At 41.4% G+C, this 26,045-nt stretch overlaps 1 protein-coding gene across 4 annotated transcripts; it reads right to left on the bottom strand.

The window, feature by feature from the left end:
* Positions 1–80: 80 nt before the first annotated feature.
* Positions 81–25,807, bottom strand: GALNS (galactosamine (N-acetyl)-6-sulfatase). 4 transcript variants are annotated; one of them, XM_072117461.1, is made up of 15 exons: positions 25,576–25,645; positions 20,014–20,170; positions 19,172–19,295; positions 17,423–17,497; positions 17,149–17,251; positions 15,384–15,527; positions 14,719–14,785; positions 13,686–13,813; positions 10,224–10,363; positions 10,027–10,130; positions 8,086–8,222; positions 7,154–7,256; positions 6,959–7,077; positions 5,305–5,422; positions 81–1,506 (listed from the first exon to the last, which is right to left on the bottom strand). In XM_072117461.1, exons 3-15 carry the CDS (start codon positions 19,293–19,295, stop codon positions 1,420–1,422), a joined length of 1,449 nt encoding a protein of 482 aa, XP_071973562.1. In that variant the 5' UTR covers positions 20,014–20,170; positions 25,576–25,645; the 3' UTR covers positions 81–1,419. The 4 variants fall into 4 exon arrangements, with proteins under 4 accessions (XP_071973562.1, XP_071973560.1, XP_071973561.1 ...); XM_072117459.1 differs by lacking the exon at positions 20,014–20,170 and having other exon boundaries at positions 25,576–25,807; XM_072117460.1 differs by lacking the exons at positions 20,014–20,170; positions 25,576–25,645 and adding an exon at positions 19,696–19,853.
* Positions 25,808–26,045: the final 238 nt, after the last annotated feature.

Below are 26,045 nucleotides of genomic sequence, written 5' to 3'. Positions count from 1 at the left end.
AAATTGATTTTGAATTTGATGGTGCTACATAAATAAAGATTAGTATTATTATTATTAAAATTCTAAAACACAAAAAGGTGTCAGGGCAGCTAGAAGCTTTTATTATATATTATTTGCACAATCTGTACACTTTAATCCAAGATTGTTGTGTGGAATTGTGTTGACAAAGTAATCATTTCATCATTCTCCCAGTAATTCATACAGAGCTCCTGCCAGCAGGTCTACAGTCCATCATACAGAAGGCACATTGGTCAAAGCATCCTTGAGTCAAATCATGTACACAAGGAATAAAAAACCCATAGCAGTGTATTAGCATAAAAGAGTAATAAACATGTAAAATGTAACAAATTTACACAAATTGAATTGCTAACCTGAAATTCACATTGCCTGAGAAATGTAAAAACTAAATAGTTATGGTGCTGAAAAATTTTCAATGAACATGAAAACAGACCATACATAGTTCTTTGGTTTGCTCCAAAATGCTGAGTACATGGTAAGGATCCAGTGATTATGACTTATGGGTGGTGAAGCTGCAGTCACACCTAGGATATAATGCTCCTGAGGGCCTAAACACTGCAATATAGGATGAGATGAACAACATAATAGCAGTAGGGATTTAGTACAGATTTTGCATCAGGTGTGGCAGGCTATAAGTCTCTATAGGTGGCTTGTGCTGTAAACTACCCCTCCCTTTGCATTGGTGGTCCTTAAGGTCTCCATTCGGTTTCTAAACCCCATTTTAATTTAAAAAGATCAATTAATAGCGAAACAATATATAAATATTCAACAACATACAAATGGACCCAGTTTCAGCCTTAGTTACTAGTGAAGTTGTCTGAACATTTTCCACCATGCTAGATTAAAATGTTGTGCAGCATTGAGCTTTTTTCATCTTACCCCCAACATAGCTTCTCACACTACTGATATTGTCAGATATACCCTAGAAGGGTGTTCCTGGATTGGTTGAGACTACCCCAGGGAGTAGCCCCAAATTGTATCAACAAAACTTAGTAACTATTTCCTATTGAGGTATGCAACTGGTCAATGTGTAGTTATAAACTAACATAGCCATGTTCATAAGTCCTAGTACTGTATTACCTGTTTTTATGGACATCTATTTAATAGCTAAAGGGTTAGTACACCATGTAATACATTTTTATGGATCTTCTTGTGGAGACGTGTCCCTTATAGTATTCTAATGGCGGCTTCTACAGACTCACAATTCATAATGGGAATGCAGCATTTTATGGAGGGCTAAGGCAAAGCAATAAGAATAAAAACAAAATGCATCTGGAAGGAGGTGCATGCACTTTTGATTTTTTTTCTTTGATCTAAGTGACATGTTGACTAAACATTTTTCACATGGAAAAAACACTTGATCAACAATGTAAGCAGATTTCCCTGTGCGGTTTTGGTGCATCAGTGGGGCCAGGCACATTTCCACGGTTTTGACTCTGGGGGTGTCAGACATTTTCCAAGCTTCTCACATCCGGGGGGTGACCAGTTCTGCGGGACAAAAAAGGTTTTCAGCTTTGTTAAATATTAATCTAAGTTTAATGCAATTACATTGTTAAGCATAGAAAATGTAATTTAGGCTAAGTTCACACCATCGCTCGTGGTATCCTTTATACTATTCCATTATGAAAAAAACTCACGGTACACAAAAGACCTTCCCATTGACTTGCATGTAAGCAGGTTTTCTTCCGTTATGCTTCTGTATGTAATGGTAAAATTTGCGTTGCAGCAAGCATTAGTTTTGCTGTTAAAGGTTTAAGTGATAGACCAGTAATGGTGGTGTGAAATGAGCCTAATTCACAAAGTTAATCCCTTTTCAGATAGAAGCCACTGCAATGATTGTTTGATTCATACCCTGGTAAGCTGGTAGACAGGGGTGGTCCTGGGTCACCGTTAATAGGTCCAGGACGTTTTAAGCACCGGGCAAGACTTGCAACCACCTGATGCACCAGAAAAGTGGGGTCACCAGCAGAGCCTCTGCTGTACAGCCTGCCTGCTCTACTTCTCTCTTTTCACTAGAGGAGTCAGAGTCAGTGAGAAGAGAGGAGCGGGCGAAGCCTATCAGGAGACAGGGGCGTAACTTGAGGGGGTGCAGAGGTTGCGATCGCACCTGGGCCCAATAGGTTTAGGGGGCCCTTATGGTGTCACTTTCCCATATGAGAAGACTAGTACTATAAACCATACAATATAGTCGGGGGCCCGGCACAGACTTTGCACTGGGGCCCATCAGCTTCTAGTTACGCCACTGACAGGAGATAATGCAGGACTCAAAGTGTACATGAAGAGGAAGGCGTTTTACCCTTAATCTGCCCCAATAAAGCTCTATGCAACCTGGATTGCCTTCCTGCATGCATGACAGACTTCATTGGGGGTAAATATGTGGGAGATAAGTGTGTGTGAATAACTGAACATAAAGTGCTTGCCTGAGTGTGTGAGAAAAGAGAAATGGACCTGAAATATATAACACGGTGGAGTGTGTGCATATTTCTGCATGTACATATATGTATGTATATTTATTAATGGATGTGTATTTCTCTGTATGTATGATAATGTTATTTTGAAGTTTAGGTCATATATGGACATTATTTATCAGAGATGTACATAATGGTAGTTATATGTGTAAGGCCCAGTTCACCTCTCCATCAGCGACTCCTCCATCCTCCTGTTCCAATGTTTGTAAATAAATAAAATGTGTAAATAAAATTTAATGCAAACATGTTAGAAGGTGCCTTCTGTACATGTACCAGCATGGGGAATAGAAGGAATGGAAGACCTTTTATAAGTGAATAATCTAAACTATAAAAGAGAAGAGCATAACAGGAAAGAGCTGCAGTCTGAACTTAGTTGCCATCATGTCCTTCCATTATTTAAAGTAGAAAAATAGCACTTCAGCCAATTTTTCTGCTATAAACAAGAATGACAGAAGGAAGCCCCAAACATGTAACATAATGGGGAAAGGAGGGAGGATGGAGACCTTCAATACAGCTTCTGTTATTCTCTTTTATAGCAAAAGGAGATATCAGAAATAATTATTTGACATGTATAAGAACACGGTCTATCCACACTGGACTGAAATGCTTCAGAATTTCCACAAAAAGTTTCTGCAACGTGTTACAGCATTTATAAGAGTGAAATCTGTCATAAATCCAGGTGTGTATTCCAAAGTTCTGCAGCAGCAGCTGAGGTGTATAATATGAGGTTCTGCAAGCAACTGAGGTGTGTATAATAAGGTTCTGTGGCAGTTGAGGTGTGTATAATAGGGTTATGCGGCAACTGAAGTATGCATAATGAGGTTCTGCAAGCAACTGAGGTATGTATGATGAGGTTCTGCAAGCAACTGAAGTATGTATAATGAGGTTCTGCGGCAACTGAGGTGTGTATAATAAGGTTCTGCGGCAACTGAGGTGTGTATAATAAGGTTCTGCAAGCAACTGAGGTGTGTATAATGAGGTTCTGCAGTAACTGAGGTGTGTATAATGAGGTTCTGCAGTAACTGAGGTGTGTATAATGAGGTTATACAGTAACTGAGGTGTGTATAATGAGGTTCTACAGTAACTGAGGTGTGTATAATGAGGTTATACAGTAACTGAGGTGTGTATAATGAGGTTCTGCAGTAACTGAGGTGTGTATAATAAGGTTCTGCAAGCAACTGAGGTGTGTATAATGAGGTTCTGCAGTAACTGAGGTGTGTATAATAAGGTTCTGCGGCAACTGAGGTGTGTATAATAAGGTTCTGCGGCAACTGAGGTGTGTATAATAAGGTTCTGCAAGCAACTGAGGTGTGTATAATGAGGTTCTGGAGTAACTGAGGTGTGTATAATGAGGTTCTGCAGTAACTGAGGTGTGTATAATGAGGTTCTGCAGTAACTGAGGTGTGTATAATGAGGTTCTACAGTAACTGAGGTGTGTATAATGAGGTTATACAGTAACTGAGGTGTGTATAATGAGGTTCTGCAGTAACTGAGGTGTGTATAATAAGGTTCTGCAAGCAACTGAGGTGTGTATAATGAGGTTCTGCAGTAACTGAGGTGTGTATAATGAGGTTATACAGTAACTGAGGTGTGTATAATGAGGTTATACAGTAACTGAGGTGTGTATAATGAGGTTCTACAGTAACTGAGGTGTGTATAATAAGGTTCTGTGGCAGCGGAGGTGTATATAATGAGGTTCTGCAGTAACTTAGGTGTGTATAATGAGGTTCTACAGTAACTGAGGTGTGTATAATAAGGTTCTGTGGCAGCTGAGGTGTGTATAATGAGGTTCTGCAGTAACTGAGGTGTGTATAATGAGGTTCTACAGTAACTGAGGTGTGTATAATGAGGTTCTACAGTAACCGAGGTGTGTATAATGAGGTTCTACAGTAACTGAGGTGTGTATAATGAGGTTCTACAGTAACCGAGGTGTGTATAATGAGGTTCTGCAGTAACTGAGGTGTGTATAATAAGGTTCTGCAAGCAACTGAGGTGTGTATAATGAGGTTCTGCAGTAACTGAGGTGTGTATAATGAGGTTATACAGTAACTGAGGTGTGTATAATGAGGTTCTACAGTAACTGAGGTGTGTATAATAAGGTTCTGTGGCAGCGGAGGTGTATATAATGAGGTTCTGCAGTAACTTAGGTGTGTATAATGAGGTTCTACAGTAACTGAGGTGTGTATAATAAGGTTCTGTGGCAGCTGAGGTGTGTATAATGAGGTTCTGCAGTAACTGAGGTGTGTATAATGAGGTTCTACAGTAACTGAGGTGTGTATAATGAGGTTATACAGTAACCGAGGTGTGTATAATGAGGTTCTACAGTAACTGAGGTGTGTATAATGAGGTTCTACAGTAACTGAGGTGTGTATAATGAGGTTCTGCAGTAACTGAGGTGTGTATAATGAGGTTCTGCAGTAACTGAGGTGTGTATAATGAGGTTCTGACACCATGACAAAAGGGAGATGCACAAAAAAATTGTGCAAATGTGCCAGAATTCTTCTGGTATCTTTCTGCTGTAACCTAAGCCAACAAAATATGAGGTGCAAGGCAAAGCTAGACTTGACATTCTTAAACTACACAAGTCATCAGACACTTTGATAAATCTGGTCCCGCATAAAACTGTCTAATCTCACCTTGCACTGTCTAACGATTTGACAATTTTTATAAATCTGCCCCAGAGATCATGTACTAAAGATTCATGTATGCAATGCTTCGGCCACTAGAGGGCACTTGCAGTTTATAAACTGAGCAACATAGAAATGTATCACAAGAGCAAATTTATGGGAATACACACCAAATTATTACTCAGACTTACCATAGCAGCCAGGTCACACACGTTGAGTTGAGGTTCCCCTGGTATCATGGAGTCCTTGTGCTGACGAACCACTGGGGAAATTCCTAACATCACAGTCTGGTACTCAATACTTGATATTCTGTGAAATAAAGCATAGGTCCCAAATGAGCACTCTGGCCTCGTCAAAAGGACATATATCCCCTGAATTTACACTGTATATTATATCTGGCTGCAGGTCTGGTCCTCATGATTCTGTTCTATTATCTGGAGCAGGTGCAGATTTAAGATTAACCCCCTTCTTCTACCTAAGAGCTTTCACAATGTAATGGGGCGTCCCCTGGGACAGGAGCACAGGTGTGCAGTGCACTTGCTTCATTTACTATAATTGACCCTTCAGCTATGTGCTGGGTTGTCTGGTGTTGGGAGCAGCTGTGCAGCAAGACACTAGGGTCACATTCCTCATATGGTGAGGATCTGCATAACCCTACACGAGACATGGTATGCAAAGATATCAACTCCGATCTGTCTTACCTCCTTAACCATATCAGGAACCTAGTGAACATAAAGTGGCTTAATGTGCTTGGCAAAACTCTACCAACCACAATGATCTTAAGCCAGAGGACTAGGGTGCCCAGAGGTCATTGCCCCATCTATATCACTCTCATTATGGTCTCCAGTAGATCTTGCAATAAACTGATTTTTTGCTGTTAATATTGATTCCCTGATATTTATCTACTGTGTTTTTCCATACAAGCTGTGCAATAGCTCCTTCTCAGTTATAGTTAATAAAGAAACAGTAGCAAGTACTTAAAATTATGTGTCAAGGAAGAGTAGACACTGTGGGGGAAATTTATCATAGGCTGGCACTAGTGCACCAGCGTATCATAAAAGCCATGGCCCTCTAGAGGCTTAGGCCGGGCGGTGCAGTTGCCGGGCAAAAGTACAACATGTCCGACCTGGTGTAGATCTGCGTAAAAACCTGTGAACAGAGTTTGCAGGTTTTTAAAAAGCATGCAGGCATGAGCAGGAGTGCCCTGTGCCCGCCCACTCCACCGGCCTCCATGCCCCCTCCTCATCCATATGATGTGTAGTGGCGTGGGCCCGATAACAATCACAAATTCTTGCAATGTGCAAGAATTTGCCATTATTTTAGTGCTTTTATGCAACCAAACTGGCATAGAAGCACGGATAAATCTCCCCCTATATTTCTGTGTTAAAATTATTTAGGTTCAGTAGCCAGCACACTTCCCCGAGTATTTCTATACTCATACATATGACTATGGTTTTCATGGCTCTGTTTATCTGGCGACTACCAGAACCGCAAAACTCAGAGCAGGGCCTACTCCTGCCCAAGTTTGTAGCTTGAGCAGTCCTTTCCTACGGTCATCAGTGCGTGAACAGTCAAACCAAAGACACATGGGCTGTAAACAACATGTGCCATGTTTTGCGGTAGGAATTGCTGCAGGAAACATAGGGGGAGATTCATCCAGACCAGTGCTGACCAGTCTAAATTTATAGAGATGCTCACGCCTCACCATAAATTAAAGAAATTAAAGGCATAGGCTTTAGTGGCTCATGCCACTTTTCTAGTATAAATCTGCCAAAAGTGAGTATACTATATTCTTTTTTTCCAAGGCACTTCAAGGTTTTTACAATGAGCATTTTATTATGTTACCTCATGGGGTACTTTTCTCCAGGGTCCCTTCCCAAGTGGAACAACAGCGGCTTGACGTACTCTACTTGGTCATGTGTTGTTACACCAGTAATATTTTGTCCTGGACAGAAATTTATACCCTGTAACAAACATTTACATTGGATTGGACTGGTGGCAGGATCTTGGGCAGAACTGACTGGCTGCACAACTGCTTACCTGGGAAAGTTCCTCCCATGAGTTACTCCAGGTCCAGTAATGCGCTTTGTATTGCCCCAGCCGGACTGCCATAAGCTCATTGCCACGATAATAAAATATTGGTCTGTTGAATATAGCACAAGAAATGGATATACAAAGACATAGGTGCCCTGTAAATGTACATAAAAATTGACAAATGGATTTATTTCTTCACTTTGTCAATAGCTCTTACACATTGTACCACCCTGCTGCATTGTAAATAACCATACATATTTGCTGTCAAACTGCAAAATCATAAAGCCATTAATGAGTAGCCACATAATGGGGAATGGTATATTGTGCAGCTGTTCCGTGTGTCCTTACCCCGAGACCATCAAATTATAGAGAAACCCACTCTACTGACAAAGGGAGGGATAAAATCCATTTGAACTATAATTGAAACACTTCTAGATCAAATATCAGAGGAACGGCATGACATAGTATGCAGGTGTTGCTGCAAGTAACTATGCAGCTCCCTCACCCGACTACAACTAGGAAAACCAACGGGCAACCCTGGCAAATTTAATTCTTGGAATGTGATGACATGATATTTTTTTGGAAAACTATTTTCATCAAATTCATGAAGTGTACTACTCACCTGTAGAATAAAGTTATCATATTATTTATACCACATAGTGGATATGTATATTAAAATTATTTTAAAAAGCCAGAATTGCATATTTTCCAAATTTCCCCAAATTAATGGTTAGTATTTTGATCAATAAATTCTACGTATATCAAAATGGTTTCATTAGAAAAATTAAACTCTCAAAAAACAATGACTATGATGACAGAAAATGTCATAAGTTGAAAAATGATAATGAAAAAAAAACAATAACATTTTTTAAAAAGCAGGCTGTCGTATTGGGTAACACATTAGTTATTTGCAATAAAAAACTGTGTGCAAGCCTAACCTCTCAATTTCTTTGCCATCCAGAATGACAGGAGTTAGATCAATGCCATCTATTTCTCTGTCTACAGGAGGGTCCAGTCCTGCCAGGACCAGACTTGTTGTAAACAGATCCATGACATTTGCTATCTGGTAGCTCACCTTTAGGAAATAAATAGGAAATAGGAAAGCAAAAAGGAAAATGTTAAGGGGTTTGTTAGACTTCAATAGAATTGACATAGGAAAACTTATTAAAAAACATTGCCCTTATTCCTAAATGCCTCCTTTCCATGGCTGCAACTTTAAAAAATATGTTTTTAAACTTATATGCAACTCACCTGATGCGAGTTAAATGATATTATTGGGGTCCTGCATATTACATTTTACTTGCATTTCCCTTCCTACTTTTTCCTGATTGTCACTCTGCTGCGACATGCAGCTATATGGAACTAGGACTTATTGACTGTCTGCCAAAATTTAACTACACTAATACACAGCTTTCCTTACTTCCCCTGCTGGGACTGTAGGAAAGATAGGTAGGAAGTTGTACACAATCCCTTGCTCAAACATTCAGAGAGAGAGACACACACACACACACACACACAGACAGGGGCTGTGTGTGACTCAGCACTGCTACGTCATTAACCACTCCCTCAGAAAGGTGGTGGCTGAGAGGGACCTGGCTATGTGAAGAAAAATCAATCCCATGCTGCCCTCCAGAAGGGTCTTCAGAGAGTCACATGTCTATCTCATTCAGCAGTGTCACCCCAGTGAGGAGGTGGTGTATAAAGTAGGTATACTGCAGCTCTCCACCTCCATTAATGGAACAAAGAACATCAATAAAAATATCTTTTAGAGCAGTGATGGCTAAACTATGGCACTGGTGCCAGAGGTGGCACTCAGAGCCCTTTCTGTGGGCGCTCAGGCCATCACCAGAGATGACTCCAGGTATCTTCCTGCAGTCCGAGACATCCCAGGACTTGCTGTGCACAGAGCTATTTTAAAGTGACAGCTGTACCTGGGACTATTTTCTGCTTTATTGGTGTCCTCAGAGTGCTGGTATCAATGAAAACTGACAGAGAAGAGTATAAATCATAAATTAAATTTCTGTATTGGCACTTAAAAAAGCGATAAATAAGCGAGTCTTTGTTGTAGTTTGGGCACTCGGTCTCTAAAAGGTTTGCCATCACTGTTTTAGAGGAATGGTGGCTCTAATCCCATGGATAGAGGCATCAGTGGAACATGTATAAAGACATCTAGAAGGTACTATAAGTGGAGGGAGGTTGCAGGTGACAGGTTCTCTTTAAGTAAATGGGACCGAACTTTTATACCAATAAGTAAGGAGCTGTGTCTAGAAAAAAAAAGCTGTCCAGTTGCTTTATGGTAGAAGGGCTTCACTTCTCAACATTAACAATGTATTCACAATATTGGTCTGAAATTTTCTACTTGTCCCGGTTATTGATTGAAAATTCCAAATCTTGAAAAATCTGGCAGGAGTCCCAGGGCAGTGGTAGGAAGATGCATATTAGAGGTAATCAATATATCAGTAAATAAGGTAATATATTGTCAAATTAATAGCAATGATCTGGAATGTCAAATGTCTAAATCTGTTAGCCAAATTTTTCGGAATAGCCCTTTATTATTCATCACAATTTCTTAAACTAGTAAGAAAGTCCAGAATCAAAGAAAAACTTGCTTGCAGTTTTCTAATGAAGTAAAGAATGAATGGCCACATACTGTTATCTGTAAGAAACATACATGTGGTCACTTTCCTTCTGCATTGTATTTCCTGACAGTTAAATTTGTCATTTGAGACCTTAGAAAAGCTAATAACAAGCAATCCAAATAATAGTTTGTCACTACAATCTAGTAGCCTAATGGATACCATCAAGATAGTAAATATTCTTCTGTGATTTAGGTGCTGCTCTTTTATTAAGTTCTGCACTTATCTTTCACAACAACTCACCCGACCAGCGGCCAAATGTCCAGGCCACCAAGCAATGCCAGGCACCCTCATACCACCCTCAAATGTTGTCTGCTTCCCACAAAGGAAAGGGGAGTTACTACCGCCTGGAATATAATAAAAAAAAGACATACAGAAAAAAGAGAAGTTATATAGGAAGCTGAATTATTTTGTATTCAAGAAAATCTTAAGTATAGTACCTTGGTTTGGAGCAGAGATGAGTGCAGCTCCATTGTCAGATGTGAAGAACACAAAGGTATCCTTGGCGATTCCTGTGGTCTTTAGAACGTCCAAAATCTTTCCTATGCTAAAGTCAATTTCACGGACTGCATCTCCATACCTAGGGTAGGTTAAGTCATAAAGCTACAATGGGTTCAGGCCCCTTTACATTTTTCACTCTATGTTTCATTGCAGCCCATTGGTAAGATAAAAAAAGTTCCTATTTTGCTCATTAATGTACACTCTGCACTCCTTTTTGAAAGAAAAAAAAAATTACATGGTCATGTGTTCAGCCCCCTTGCTGTGACAGTCATATTTAACTCACATACTGTTCTATTCCTTCTAATCCTCCTTGAGATGGTTGTACTCCTTCATTGGACTCCAACTTTGTTTAATTAAACTGATTGGACTTGATTTGGAAAGGCATATACCTGTCTATACAAGACCTCACAGCTCATAGAGCATGTAGGACATGAGAATCATAAGGTCTAAGGAACTCCCCAAGGAGCTCAGAGACAGGATTGTGACAAGGCACATATCTGGCCAAGGTTACAAAAGTTATGCAGCACTAAAGGTTCCTAAGATCACAGGGGCCTCCATAATCCTTAAATGGAAGATGTTTGTGATGACTCTTCCTCAACCCGGCCTTGGTGAGAGAGGTAAAGAAGAACCCCAGAAGAGCTCCAGAGATTCAGTAGGGAGATGGGAGAAAGTTACTCAAAGTTAACCATCAGTGAAGCTCTCCATCAGAGCTATTGCAGAGTGTTCTGACCGAAGCCTCCTCTCCTGATGAAGGACACGCAGACTATGAGAAATAAGATTATCTGGTCTGATTAAACGAAAATGTGACTTTTTGGTGTTGATTCTAAGCGTTATGTGTGGAGAAAACGAGGCACTGTTTATCACCTGCCAAATACAATCCCAACTGTGAAACATGGTGGCGTCAGCATCATGCTACAGGGATGTTTTTCAATTGCACAAACTGGACAACTGGTTGAAGTTGAAGGAAAGATAAACTGGAGGTACAGAGATATCCTGGATGAAAACCTCTTCCAGAGTGTTCTGGACCTCAGACTGGGCCCAGGGTTCACTTTCTAAGAAGACAATGACCCTAAGCACACAGCTAAAATAACAAAGCAGTGGCTTCAGAACAACTCTGTGACCTTTCTTGACTGGCCCAGCCAGAGCCCTGACCTAAATCCAATTCAGCATCTCTGGAGAGACTTGAAAATGGCTTCCACCAGTGGTCACCATCCAACCTTAGGGAACTGGACAGGATCTGCAAGGATGAATCGCAAAAGATCCCCAAATCCTGGTGTCAAAAACGTGTCGCATCATTCCCAAGAAGACTCATACTAGCTCAAAAGGTGCTTCTCCTCAATACTGAGCAGATTTTTGACCATGTGATATTTTAGTTTTTCTTGTTTAATAAATGTGCAAAAATATCTACATTTCAATTATTTTTTTTCTGTCAAGATGTGGTGCAGAGTGTACATTAAAGAGCAAAAAAATTGACCTTACCAATTGGCTGCAATGAAACAATGAGTGAAACATTTAAAGGGAGCCGAATACTTTCCGTACCTATATATCACTGTATATCAGCTATGTAACATCCAATAGTCTGTGTCGCTACTTAAAGGGCTTGGTCACTTTACCTCATGTTTTTGTAATGTGTGCAAGTGTGGGGGGCAGGATATTAGGTAACTTACCAATATACATTTATTAAAAGTTCTGCTCTGCTTTCTTGATATGCAAAGTAAAGCCTCCTTTCTTTTACCTCATCAACCAGACATTTCTGTCCATAAAATGGCCGCATAGGGAAGGGGGAGAGTCATTTCATCTCTCTCATTCCTAGAACAACTGCTCTTGAATACTATCATAAGGTACTGGCAGGGCAATTGTTCAGAGATATGACAGAGATGACATGACCCACCATCTGCGCCATTTTATGGACAGGAATGTCTGGCTGATGAGTTAAACAGGAGGCTTCACTTTACATATCAAGAAAGCGTCAAAACTTCTTTATAAATTACTGATCAATTAAATACTTTAAGCAGAACTCCTCAAACAATGTGTTTTTTATTCCACCAGTGTTCACACAGGCAATGTTTTACTTTCTCAATGAGGAGTGCTGCTTCATCATATTTTATTGATCTGGATAAAACCTTCAGAAGGCCTGCACCCATTGCTTGGTGCAAGTGCTTCTCCAAATTATTCGGTTTTTTGTATTGATAAATTACCTAACATGCTATCCCCACACTTACACACATTAAAATAAAAAAAAACCTGAGGTAAAGTGGCCAACCCCTTTAAGATTAAGAATATAGAAAAATGTGTTTTCTTCTATCCATTCAATCAAGGCCGGAATAGGGGGAGGCAAACTGGGCATTTGCCCATGCCCCCCTGTCCTAAAGGGGCCCCTTGCATGTAGACTTTTGTGGGCAGAGGATGTATTGCTCTTTTAATACCCCTTAGTTAAATTCCAGGGTGAAATTCCTTATCATCTCCTGTCTATCTATCTATTTATCTATGTCCTATAATTTGTCTATTTCATATCTGTATACCAGTATAACTTTTTGTTTATCTATATATCTTCTATCTACATGCTATCTATTATCTATCAACCGATATATATTATATATATATATATATAAATATATATATACAGTACCTTTCATATCTATCTTGCTATCTATATATAATCTACTTTATATTTATACATCTATAAATCTATCATCTTTCATATTTATCTATCAACAATCTACCTATCATCTCCTATACCAGTGATGGCGAACCTTTTAGAGAACGAGTGCCCAAACTGCAACTAAGACCCACTTATTTATCGCAAAGTGCCAACACAGAAATGTAATTTGTGATTTATGCTCCATGCTCTGTTACAACTTCCATTTATATCAGCACCCTGAGGACACCAAAAAGAAGAAATTATGAGAGATTTGGATGATCTTTGTAGCTTCCCTCCAGGGTCCCCTACAATGATAATCCAGATCTGTCCACACCTTCCCACTCCTCCAGTAATCCCAGATAGCACTGTCACTTTAAAATACCTCTGTGCACAGCAAGTCTGAGACTGCAGGAAGATAGTCCTTTGTGGTGATGTCCTGGGTGCCCACAGGAAGGGATCTGAGTGCCACCTATGGGATCCGTACCATAGGTTCTCCACCACTGTCCTATAAAATTCTCCTCTAGTCCCATATTACAGATTGCCTTACCGTGCTACTGTTTGTAAGCTACAAAGTGTTATTATTGTGCCTCTAAAGGAGCCTCTTACTGACTGTGACTGTTCATAAAATAGCCTTCAATTATACATTAAAATAGTGCTACAGAAGAAAACTGTAACATTACAATGGGCAAAGTCCATGTATGGCTATGGCAGAAAAAGTCACTCATAATATAGAGTTTTATCACATGGGCACATAACTTACAGTCCTCGACGACTTGTTCCAAGGAAGCTGCTGGAAGCGTAGACAGGCGCATGAGTGGCATCAATGGCCCAGTACATAAAGAATGGCTGGCCAGAATTCCCATACTTGTTAATAAATTTTATGGCTTCCTGATGGTAAGATGAAAGTCAACCAATTAGAAGGAATACAAAGTAAAAAAAAAAATCATAATTCAGTGAGTGTTATAGACATGCGTTATGTGTCTGGAATCTACAATCAGGCACATGGTGAACACATCTTTGCACCAGAATCTGCAACAAATTCCAGGTGAAAACCTGCAGTTAACCCTTCATTGACATCATTTGATGCACCACAGATTTTGATTTAGATTTGGCAAATATAATGACAAAGGAGAAGTTTATTGTGGTGTGGATTGTAAAACATCACTTTCCAAGATTTCAAAAATCTGAACATGCCAGTACTCTATTAGGGTATGTTCATATTGTTTTCTTTGGGCGCGTGGACTTATAAAATCATGCACCTTACATCAGACTCGCTGTCCGACACCTTATTCTGAAGACCATCTCCAACCGCACCTACATATTTGTATACCCAAATCAAAGTTGATGTGAGCCACTTTCAGAATTTGTATTTATAACCAAGACAACAGACATCACTGTTAGCCTAGATTCAGACACCGTCTATGGGGATGTATTTGTAGCCACATATATGTCCCTATATCAGGCAATGGTGGCCTGGCGGCAGTACGGAGCCTGCTCTATCTTTCCGCAAGTGTGCGGATGTGCGCCGCTGTTTCCTATGGAGGGGGGAGGAATCACCTCCTCTCCAGCGCATGGCGCGGCATACCGCTGTGTGAATTCACCCTTAGTAATAGATGTACCCTGAGTATAATATTTATTGAACATCTACATCCCTCAACATTACAGAGAAAAGCCACAGTTGCACCTGTGTATTCCATGACAATAATATCTCAAGCGATAAACACTAGAAATCCCCCAGACCTATAAAACCTAAACATTCAATCTTAATATGTACTAAGGTCTTAGATTAGTACCTGTAAGTATATCTGAGTTAAATTTGACTCCCCAGTCTTGTGATTAATATATATGTCTTCATAATATCTAGACGGAAAGGGAAAACAATGGAAATGAGTATGAAAAAGGGAAAACTAGCTAAAAATACAAAATACCGTTATCTTTTCAACTTTAATAATCTTTATGATTGAGTCATTTTTAAGAGGTTGTCTAGATTTTTTAGTGTAATACCAGCTTCAAATGTCCTGTTGCTGCAGCCCTTGCCAGCCCTGTAGCAATGATGTCACATGCATTATTCAGGTGAACCCCAGCACCAGTCATTGGCCATGCTCTTCATATGCTGTATCTGATGGTATAATCATAATCAGGTCAGTGATGGGCTGCAGCAGTCATGTAAATGATATATGTGATGTCAGAACTAGCAGATGCTGGAGTAGAGGAACATTTAAAGAGATCTCCATCAATAACCTGTAACCTGGAGGGAATAGGGGAGCAATTGTAACACTGCTAAATAAAGTATTACACCATTTTGAATTGTCCATGTGATGTGCCAATTCCTCCAGTCTTCTAGACTTGTATCTGCTCTGACTAATAGATGACACTAGTTGTTTGGAACATGGTGCAGTGTTCACATTAAACAATCACATTAAAAGGGTTAATTCTTACAGTGGAGTTGATATGTTACCTTCCAATCATCTCCCAGTCCTTGTACACTGGTATATTTGGACGTTCAACATTATCATAAGGTCCAAAATGACAGTTTGGAGAACCGAACCATTCATCAAAACCATGGCTCAGAGGGTGATATTTTCTTCTGTGCCCCAAATGCCTGCAAGTTTAGATTTCAATATAAGAAAAGAAACAGAGCTAATAAAGGGGTATTCCCATTAGGGCATTCACATTTAATTTAATTCATTTTCCATATGTCGACATTTCTTCAATTCGATGTTATTACTATTGATGCTGCCTGACCACATGGATTCAGCAATCACTAACACAGGACGGCTATGGGACCTGCAGTAACTCCCAGACATTTTATATACAAAAACCTTTTGTTTCTTTGTTCAATCCCTCCAGAGGTGGCCATATCCAAAGACACAAGCTTGTTTCTAAGGGATAATATTACTACATTTATGATAAATTATCTTCTCACAGGTACATTTTTTTTAATAGCATCTAATTGCAGAAATGTATATATATGGCAGATTAATGAAATTTAATGTGAATGCCAAGACGAGAATACCACTTTAAGAACTGCATATTTTATTACATTACTTTATAGTGAGTTTCACTGAATATTTAGGTTACAAATCCTTTTCAATTTCTCTGCTAAGCCATCTTAGCAGACATTCACAAAGGATGATACTTTTATTCTTTTTTTCAAGAACACAATATTACCAGCCTTTCTAGATCAATATCAGATCGGCAGAATGGAGAGAGGACTCGCCGATGGGCGATTGCCTACCAGAGCCTGGGGCAGGGTAGTAGGAGCCAGTGCAGCAGCAGTGCAGGTCTCTATTAGGAGTGAAGCAGCCATGCTGAACCCTCGGCCTGCGATAACATAGGTGCAACCTCAGATAGCACAGAACATGCAGGAAAACCGATGGAGAAGACCGTGAGTGACTTCTGTGTAGGCTATTTTAGTATATGCTTACTACTTGCACCACCCACATTACTAGCCCGGCCCCCGAAGTATGTAGCCCTCACAGACAGTTGTGGCCCAACTAATAAATGGGCCACAAATTTTTATTGTATCCCGACTACTAGCCACCTTTGAGCTGTCATTAGCCAGACAGCTATACACCTGAGGGCCATCAACACTTGTTGTTTCCCGATACTATTTTGGTTACCAACTTCAAAACCCCTTCATGGATGTGGTTTGTAATTTCTGATTACAGTATGAAAAATATCACTCCAAAAAAACACTAAAGTTGGGCATCAAAAACTGACTTAGCACCATATATCAATAAATTCCCCCCCATTAAGTCTTCTAATTTTTTACCGACTGTGCAGGGAGCAAGCACCATTTAAGAGGAACCTGTCAGCAGGTTTAGGCCCCTTTAACAGTCAGCATGCCTTCATGTAGCTGGGGTTTAGCTTAGTTCCAGAGCTTCCATATGGTAAAAGAGTCAGGGGTCTGGTGACTTTTTTGGATCTGTGAGTAAGCGTCCCTGGTTCATTCTTATGATAGATTTGCTTTAAAGTGCCCAGGTTTTGGACCCTAAACTCCTGCTGCATGAAGGCATGCTTGAGGCTTAGGGGCTCCAAACCTACTGACAGTTTCCTGTTAAGTTATGCAGGATGAACTGCAAATTCTTGCACATCACTTGGCTGGGACACCGGCCTAAACCAGACCTTTGGTCTCTCGACTCTCAGGATAGCCCCCGCTGATCATAAAGAAAGGGTATATGTCCGCAATTCTATATGCTATGTATAACCTAGAATGTTACCATTTGCCGATAATTTTGTTGATGTATCCAGCCTTCTTCAACAGTTCCGGTAGCAGCACCTCAGAATCAGGTATCCCACCCAGGATCTCTTGTGGTGTGTAAGCTGTGAACAGGAGGACTCACATTCACATATTTCCACTTTGATAACTTGTAATTAATGAAAATCTTAATTACTGCATCTCTGAATATTTACATGAATTAATGAATAAAAATAAAACTTCTAATTAATAAATTAACTTATAGATTTACAGCAGCGGAACCAATCTGTTCTTACCATTCCTGGCATGGTCATTTGTGGTATAAAAACCATTTCGGATGGGAAGACGTCCGGTTAATAAAGAGGCTCTGGCTACACAATAACAGAAAAATAACATTGTGAAGGAACAAACGTTTACATTTCTTTACAAAATATAAGATGATACTAGGTACAGAGGAAAATCCATAAAGATAAATAAACTTCCCCTGAGGAATATGCCTCACAAAGTATTATGCCTGCCACACATTTCAAATAGCTTTGGTCCGCAACTGCTTTCTTGGCAAATTCCAATTTCTATACGCAGGGAATATTGCCACTATATTCACACAACTATGCAGTTTCTCGGCCAGGAGTACCAAGCATTTTTTATTCATTTGCTATGGCCAATTTGCAACCGTGTGACATATGTTTTGTTTCAATATGTCCGTTTTTCATGGCCAAGTTGCATCCTTGTTGCTTTTATTTGTTTTTATTTTTCCCATAAGGCTTTGCAGTGAACTTTCTGGTGCCCTAGAATGTATCTTAGCAACCATCAAAGTGCCATCCGTTTTGTTTTTCCACAAACCTCTTCTGCACAAATTGTTCATTGAAAATGGATATGCCTACTCTTTAATGGAACAGGAAAACATAAAATAAAAAAAAAAAACATCTGCTTGAGTTGAACCATTTAAGTATCATATTTAGTGTAGCCGTGGTGTGAATAAGCCAGTATATAATTTCCTAGTGAACACAAGGGTCAGGCAAGGTGTTCCATATCTGTTGTAGCAGAGAGTCTGGAAGACCTCATATACATTGATTGGTCCGATAAATATTTAAGGTTATAACCAGCTTTGAATGTAACATTGTGATTCCCTTATCTACTCTGGGCTGACTATTACAATGCAAACTTATAAACTGGCTACATCATCACAATTATAAGTATTTGGGTGCATACCGCATACCACACTCGCAGAGAGATATAGCAGGCTCTAACTTTTCCTGGTGTACGGTGCGGAACGGTGTACCCTTATTTACTATAACTGATATGCATTTATTATAAAACCTGTATAACTAATTTCTAGTAAGGGTTATATTGGGTTGTGCATTGTCCCTTGTAGCTATATTTTTATATGGAGCAACACCACAACCTTATCATGGGAAGGTGGATATTTATAAAGGACATGGAACCCAATATTTGGGGAAGCAGCCATCTTCAAAAATGCAATATCACTTCAACCAGAATTGGAGGGCAAACAGAGTTATTTAATGCATGCAAATAAAGACAAAAGATAGCAGCACTCACCCAGGAATCTTCTTTATTCTGTTTTTTGCATGTGACAGGGAGGTGCAGCACAAGAAAAACTTCGGCGACGGGCCGTTTCGCGCACTCCTGCGCTTCTTCAAGCCGGCTTGACGAAGCGCAGGAGTGCGCGAAACGGCCCGTCGCCGAAGTTTTTCTTGTGCTGCACCTCCCTGTCACATGCAAAAAACAGAATAAAGAAGATTCCTGGGTGAGTGCTGCTATCTTTTGTCTTTATTTGCATGGACTATTTACCTGGCGTTTACAGCAGTGCACCACCAAAATAGTCTTCTCTACCCGGTCCCAAGTATTGTGTGCTGTCCGCACCTCATTAATTGACTTGGTCTGGCAGTGCCGACATTTCAGTCGGGTGACTTGGCGGTCCCCGACATTCCACTCTTACAATCAAGAGTTATTTAATGCTAAGGAAATCCATCACTTACAATGTACGTGCTTATTACATCTCACATAATAGTTGACACACTTACATGGAGAGCAGAGAGGATTGGCTGTGTAAAAATCTGGGAACAGGATGCCTTCTGATGCCATCTGATCAATATTAGGGGTCTCTTTGGAGGGTTCTCCGAACACACCGATATCTCCCCATCCCATCTGTAGGGCACACAAAGTTTTAACAAATTACTATTGTTTATATAGTGTTATTATTGGATAGAAAAACTTTTCACAGGAATAATCACGGACCTCAAATCTTTCAGGGGCAATTCAGCCCAATTGTAACTCCACAACTACTCTGTTCCCAAACAAAGAGACACAGAGGGTAAGACACATAGGATACCTAGCCTAAATCATGAAAACATACAAGCCAGAGCAGTTGTTACTTCCCCCTATTAGAAAACTGCTGGTGCTTTATGGCTATAAGAGAAGTCACAATATCAGCTAAGATAAGTGCACTGCAGTTTGGAAAGTTCTGCTCCTCGCAGAGCAAACCCTCAACTTTTATAAATGATTGAATAACGTAAAAAGTGTGACCCCAGCCCGCCTGTGCTCTCACGTCGTCCATCAGTAGCAGGATAATGTTAGGTCGGGTCCCATTTGTTGCCAGGACTGTTCCCAAAAAGCATAAAACCACCAGGGAGAATGCAGGAAACATGATTGCCGTTGAAAAGAAAGCAGCTGCTGGGGCCTAGGGGGTTAAAGAGACACATGATAATTTAGAAATCATGTGACAGGAGTGGGAGGTGTAAGGGTATGTGGTTTGCTGCTGCTGCTGGAAGTAGTTGTTAACCATTTAGGGACCAGACACACTTCCTAAATGCAGTAGAAACTATAGAATTACATTCCTGTATCCTTTGGCTTTCCAGCTACTTGCCTGACGCCGCCAATGCTTGCTGGGAGTTGTAGTTTCACAGTAGACTGAGGTTGAGGAGCTCTGAAATAAACTTTTATTTTCTCAGAACCCGTAAATACATTAAGTAGTGGAGCAGGCGTTTCAGAGAAGGCTGTCATTAAATACTGTAAGCTTCATCCTATTATGAAATAATGGATAACTTCAAACAATAGATGAGGATATTGCATGGCATGGCTAATGTAGATATGATATGCATGACTACTAGTGATGTAATCTAGAGCTCTGCTTATCATTATAACCAGCCATAACATATGTGCCAGGTGCTGGTTAGTTTCTACAGCAAAATTACCAGAACATAACACACTTAATCTGTGACCCCCTGTTATCAAGTGGGGGATATAATGAATTATAATTATTGGTAATAGTTTATTCCACTACTTTTTCCTAGGTGTTTCTTTTCCCATTATATTGATGTACATAGAGTATTAATTATGCACTTATTATTGGGGAGATGTATTAATGTGTTCTTTTTAAGAACAGTGTTGAGTGAATTAGACAGTTATCTGTTGCCCAATTTAATCCCTGTATCTGATGCTGGGTGATTAATCTGGTGCAGTATAAGACTGGTGAGTCCTACTTTGCACATCCTATTAGTTGGTCTTGTTTGCTATACCACAATATTGAATTTTCTGGTACATAGGCTATTTTCTGTCTAGGCATGTCCTCTTTTTAATGAAGCCACAGCCTAAGGCCGGGAGCACACGTGTCATTTTGAATCCGTTTTTGGGCTGTTTTAACCGGTTTTACCAATTATCTTATTTAAAACGGGTCAGAAACAGATGCATTTTCAAAAACCGCATGCGTTTTTAACGGACTGCTTAAAAACGGCCCAAAAACGGGTTCAAAATGCCATGTGTGCTGCCGGCCTAAAAATGGTCTAAAACCTTCAATACATGTGGCACATTTAAGTTGCCAATTACACCAAAATTCTGCCATAGACAGATTGATACATCTTCACTATCGAGGGAATGTATTATGTGTGGCACATTGTTCATATTGTGGCAAATTTAAAGGGCAGTCTTTATCATTGAAATCAATATTGTGGCACACAACCATTTTTGTGGCACAGCACTAAGAAAGAACCCTAAAAACTAAATTTATAAAAGAGTGTGGAAGTTTTTGCTTTTGCCTGGCCTAACTGTGCACCAAACAATTTGCCAAATAATATAAATAGATGAGGTGACCTGTCGTCAAACAAAAGCCTTCACCACATTAGGAACCAAAAATGATGAGGGTCTGGAAAACAACCTTATTGTGACATAGCAGGTGCAAACCAAAAAAACTTGGAATTAACTGACAAAAAAAAAAATTTGGCACAAGCATCAATACATTTCCCCCATTCAAATTTATCAATCTGTGCTACAATTCTGTCATACTGTCACAGTCTATGGGAATAGTCCCTTGGGACTAAAGTCAGTGGACTCCCTGGACCACTGCGGGGAATAACGATGCTAGCCGCAACCCGGGAGTGGAGTCTAAGTGGACTCCTGGTCTTCACCAGAGCCCGCCGCAAAGCGGGATGGTCTTGCTGTGACGGGGAGCCACCAGGTCGCTCCACAGGTGCGACTAGGCCTGCGATAACAGCCAAGGTAGGGACACGGGTAGGCAGGACCACGGGTAGGCAGGACCAGGGGTAAGCAGGACCACGGGTAGGTAGGACCACAGGAAGGCAGGACCACGGGAAGGCAGGACCTCTGAAGGACGGCTGGCAGGACCTCGGAAGTCCACAGGATAACCAGACCACCACAGGATAACCGGACCACCACAGGATAACCGGACCACCACAGGATTACAGGACCGCCACAGGATTACAGGACCTTTACAGGACCGCCACAGGATTACAGGACCGCCACAGGAACACGGGAACACCACAGGAACACCACAGAAACACAGGAACACCACAGGAAAACGGAAACACCACAGGAACGCGGAGGCATCTGGAAATGCTCAGGAAACTCGGAGGCATCTGGAAACGCTCAGGAAACTCGGAGGCGTCTGGAAACGCTCAGGAAACTCGGAGGCGTCTGGAAACGCTCAGGAAACTCGGATCAGTCTGGAAACGCTCAGGAAACTCGGAGGTGTCTGGAAACGCTCAGGAAACTCGGAGGCGTCTGGAAACGCTCAGGAAACTCGGATCAGTCTGGAAACGCTCAGGAAACTCGGAGGTGTCTGGAAACGCTCAGGAAACACGGAGGCGTCTGGAAACGCTCAGGAAACTCGGAAGCGTCTGGAAACACTCGGAGGCTTTCTCTTCAGCAGAATGACCTGAAGATCCGGAAGGGGATTCTGGGAGTCACCAGGCTATATAGCAGAGCTGGGAATGCTAGCGCCAATAAGGAGGACGCTGGCCCTTTAAATTGTTAGAGAGTAGGCGCGCGCGCGCCCTAGCAGCGGAAGCGCGAGGCCTAGTCAGAAGGCAGACCTGCAGCCTGGATGGGACCACGACGGAGCCAACAGGAGCCGGGAAGGGTAAGTAGCGATCTGGAGCCGGGCAGCAGCAGGCACGTGGTGGAGCACGGGTGTACCCGCGATCCGAGACCTGGATCACGGGGTCACCTGTGATACATAGTTTGTGGCAAAAAACTGTCTGAAATGCCTTGTGCCACATTCAATAATGCTTTTTCTGACAAAAGGTATGTGTTTTTGATTAAAAAAAAAGTCAGTGCAGCAAAGATTATGCAATTGCACCAGGCCCGCGATAACAGCCAAGGTAGGGACACGGGTAGGCAGGACCACGGGTAGGCAGGACCAGGGGTAAGCAGGACCACGGGTAGGTAGGACCACAGGAAGGCAGGACCACGGGAAGGCAGGACCTCTGAAGGACGGCTGGCAGGACCTCGGAAGTCCACAGGATAACCAGACCACCACAGGATAACCGGACCACCACAGGATAACCGGACCACCACAGGATTACAGGACCTTCACAGGATTACAGGACCTTCACAGGATTACAGGACCGCCACAGGAACACGGAAACACCACAGGAACACCACAGAAACACAGGAACACCACAGGAAAACGGGAACACCACAGGAACACGGAGGCATCTGGAAATGCTCAGGAAACTCGGAGGCATCTGGAAACGCTCAGGAAACTCGGAGTCGTCTGGAAACGCTCAGGAAACTCGGAGGCGTCTGGAAACGCTCAGGAAACTCGGAGGCGTCTGGAAACGCTCAGGAAACTCGGAGGCGTCTGGAAACGCTCAGGAAACTCGGAGGCGCCTGGAAACGTTCAGGAAACTCGGATCAGTCTGGAAATGCTCAGGAAACTCTGAGGCGCCTGGAAACGCTCAGGAAACTCGGATCAGTCTGGAAACGCTCAGGAAACTCGGAGGTGTCTGGAAACGCTCAGGAAACACGGAGGCGTCTGGAAACGCTCAGGAAACTCAGAAGCGTCTGGAAACACTCGGAGGCTTTCTCTTCAGCAGAATGACCTGAAGATCCGGAAGGGGATTCTGGGAGTCACCAGGCTATATAGCAGAGCTGGGAATGCTAGCGCCAATAAGGAGGACGCTGGCCCTTTAAATTGTTAGAGAGTAGGCGCGCGCGCGCCCTAGCAGCGGGAGCGCGAGGCCTAGTCAGAAGGCAGACCTGCAGCCTGGATGGGACCACGACGGAGCCAACAGGAGCCGGGAAGGGTAAGTAGCGATCTGGAGCCGGGCAGCAGCAGGCACGTGGTGGAGCACGGGTGTACCCGCGATCCGAGACCTGGATCACGGGGTCACCTGTGATACATAGTTTGTGGCAAAAAACTGTCTGAAATGCCTTGTGCCACATTCAATAATGCTTTTTCTGACAAAAGGTATGTGTTTTTGATTAAAAAAAAGTCAGTGCAGCAAAGATTATGCAATTGCACCAAACCTTTGGCACAGTTTTCTGGATTAACGTAGACCAACTACACAGTCTTATACTATGCCAAATTTATCATCCAGGGAATATATATTTACTTAGTTATACAGTTATCCCCTTCCATGTAAGGCATTGTGAATCCAAGGAAGCACAAGTTGTGCAAAATGGTCTGCCATTCATGTATGTTGGGCATGCTGTTTGCTCTTTGTGTAATTATGCATAGTTTCCTCTTATATACACTGGTCTCACTCCTGGGAATCTAGCTCATTCAAGTAAACCACATATCACATATATTGACACATGCCAAGGGATAGTGCCAGTCCTAAATCAACTCTTTTTTTATATACTATAGTAATAAAGTTTTAATATAATATTATAAATTTCCACTTCCAGTGGATAGAAACTGGTTCATGGTCATGTGATGTCACACAGTTCCTCGGCTCTTTGGTATGACAAAGAGTAATCACAACTGTGTTTTATAACCATATGGCCATGGATTGGTGTTTATCCACAGAAAGTAAAACAATGAAGCTTCCAAAAGAATTACCACAAGCAGAGATCTAGAAAACAGTAAGGCATTTATACAGAAAATATATTGAAACATTTTATACATTTTCATTATAAAAACAATAGCAATTAGTTGCTGAAAGTGGACAACCCCTTTAAGTTACTGTTTACATGCCAAATGTAACAATAACTTGTGAAAAAAAATATGATTGGGTAAATCATACCCTTGCGCTAGATGGCAATAATAACCCCATCCAACATCCTGAAGCTTACTAATGGAGTGTAAAAGGTTAAGCAACAATTGTACTCTCTACTGATACGGAGTGAGGTTGCAAGCCCTGCCAGTACTCTAGATCAGGATCTTTGTATGACATATTTACAGCACTAAAGCATTATTTAAGTCTTGTGTAATTCTAATGGCAATATTACATGGAATTTTCCTTATTTGGGTCATACACAACCCTGGTGGATCTACCAGCCATTCACCATGACAGCCAGGTCAAACATACACTGACATAGTCAACCACCAGAGATTAAAGAATCCCAGTGCCAGATCACAAAGGAAATCCTCTACCTGTCAACAAAGTAGAACAGAAGGGAATTAGGGAAAACTCCACAGCAGCATGACAACATGGTGAAGCTTAAAGGGCACCTGCTGTTGTGCATCCCGCCAAGCCTGCTGTAATGAATTATATAAGAGATATGCTAAATAACTAACAACAGTTGCCTTTCCCACTGATGGTATAGATGTAAATGCTCCCAAAATTATGCAATTTTTAAATAGATGTCAACAAATCCTTAGGTTATATTCTGGACCGCATACATAGTGCAGCAGACCCTGCTATTCCTGCTGTCAATATACTAGTACCGCTGGAGAAAAAAATTAAAGTGCCATAGTGGGGTCCTATGTTAGTACTATACAAGTAGAAGGGCATCAAGAAGTCCAAGCTAACAAGTCCTAAAAAATAAGGTACTAATGTCCAGAAATAAAGGCCAAGGACAGGCATAGCTATCACAAAATCATTGACCCATCAGACACACAAGTACATAAAAATCGTACTGCCCCTTTTTTATCTCCCCCCCAAGTTTACTGAATCTGTAGAGTACTATGCATGAGAAACCCAAACTACAGAGGGTTAATTAAGAAGTATATGGTGCCTGGTAATACCTGGCTTGGTCCCATTGGTACTGCAGCGCAGGTGAAAGTCAGGATTAACCCTTCTACTGTCACAAGAGACAATCTAATGAGAGTAAAGTTGGTAACAGAGCAATGTGTTTTAGGTTCCATTATGCCCAGACTTGCTGCATAGATTGCTGTGGAAATCTCATTCTGATGGATGACACCCCCTCCTTTCTTTCCAAGACCTGCCTGTCTGGTCCCCGGGGCCCCGAGCACAGGTGTGCGGTGTTCTCACTTCATTTATTATAATTGCCCCTCTGGTGCTGGACTGGAGCTTCCGGTGTGGGGAGCAGCTGCATATCAAGACACCAAGGTCACATTCCTGATGCTGAAGAGACCTGTGGGACCCCAGGTCTGGTTGCGTGTCATTCGCCGTGGACTGTCTGTATAATGTAAGAGAAAAACAAAGCACACATTGTCACTGCCAATAATAGACTGAATGCTTTTCTCTATGAAAC

The sequence above is a fragment of the Engystomops pustulosus genome, chromosome 7, assembly GCF_040894005.1.
Source record: "Engystomops pustulosus chromosome 7, aEngPut4.maternal, whole genome shotgun sequence".
Classification (NCBI taxonomy): domain Eukaryota; kingdom Metazoa; phylum Chordata; class Amphibia; order Anura; family Leptodactylidae; genus Engystomops; species Engystomops pustulosus.
This window is presented reverse-complemented; position numbering and strand designations above follow the sequence as displayed.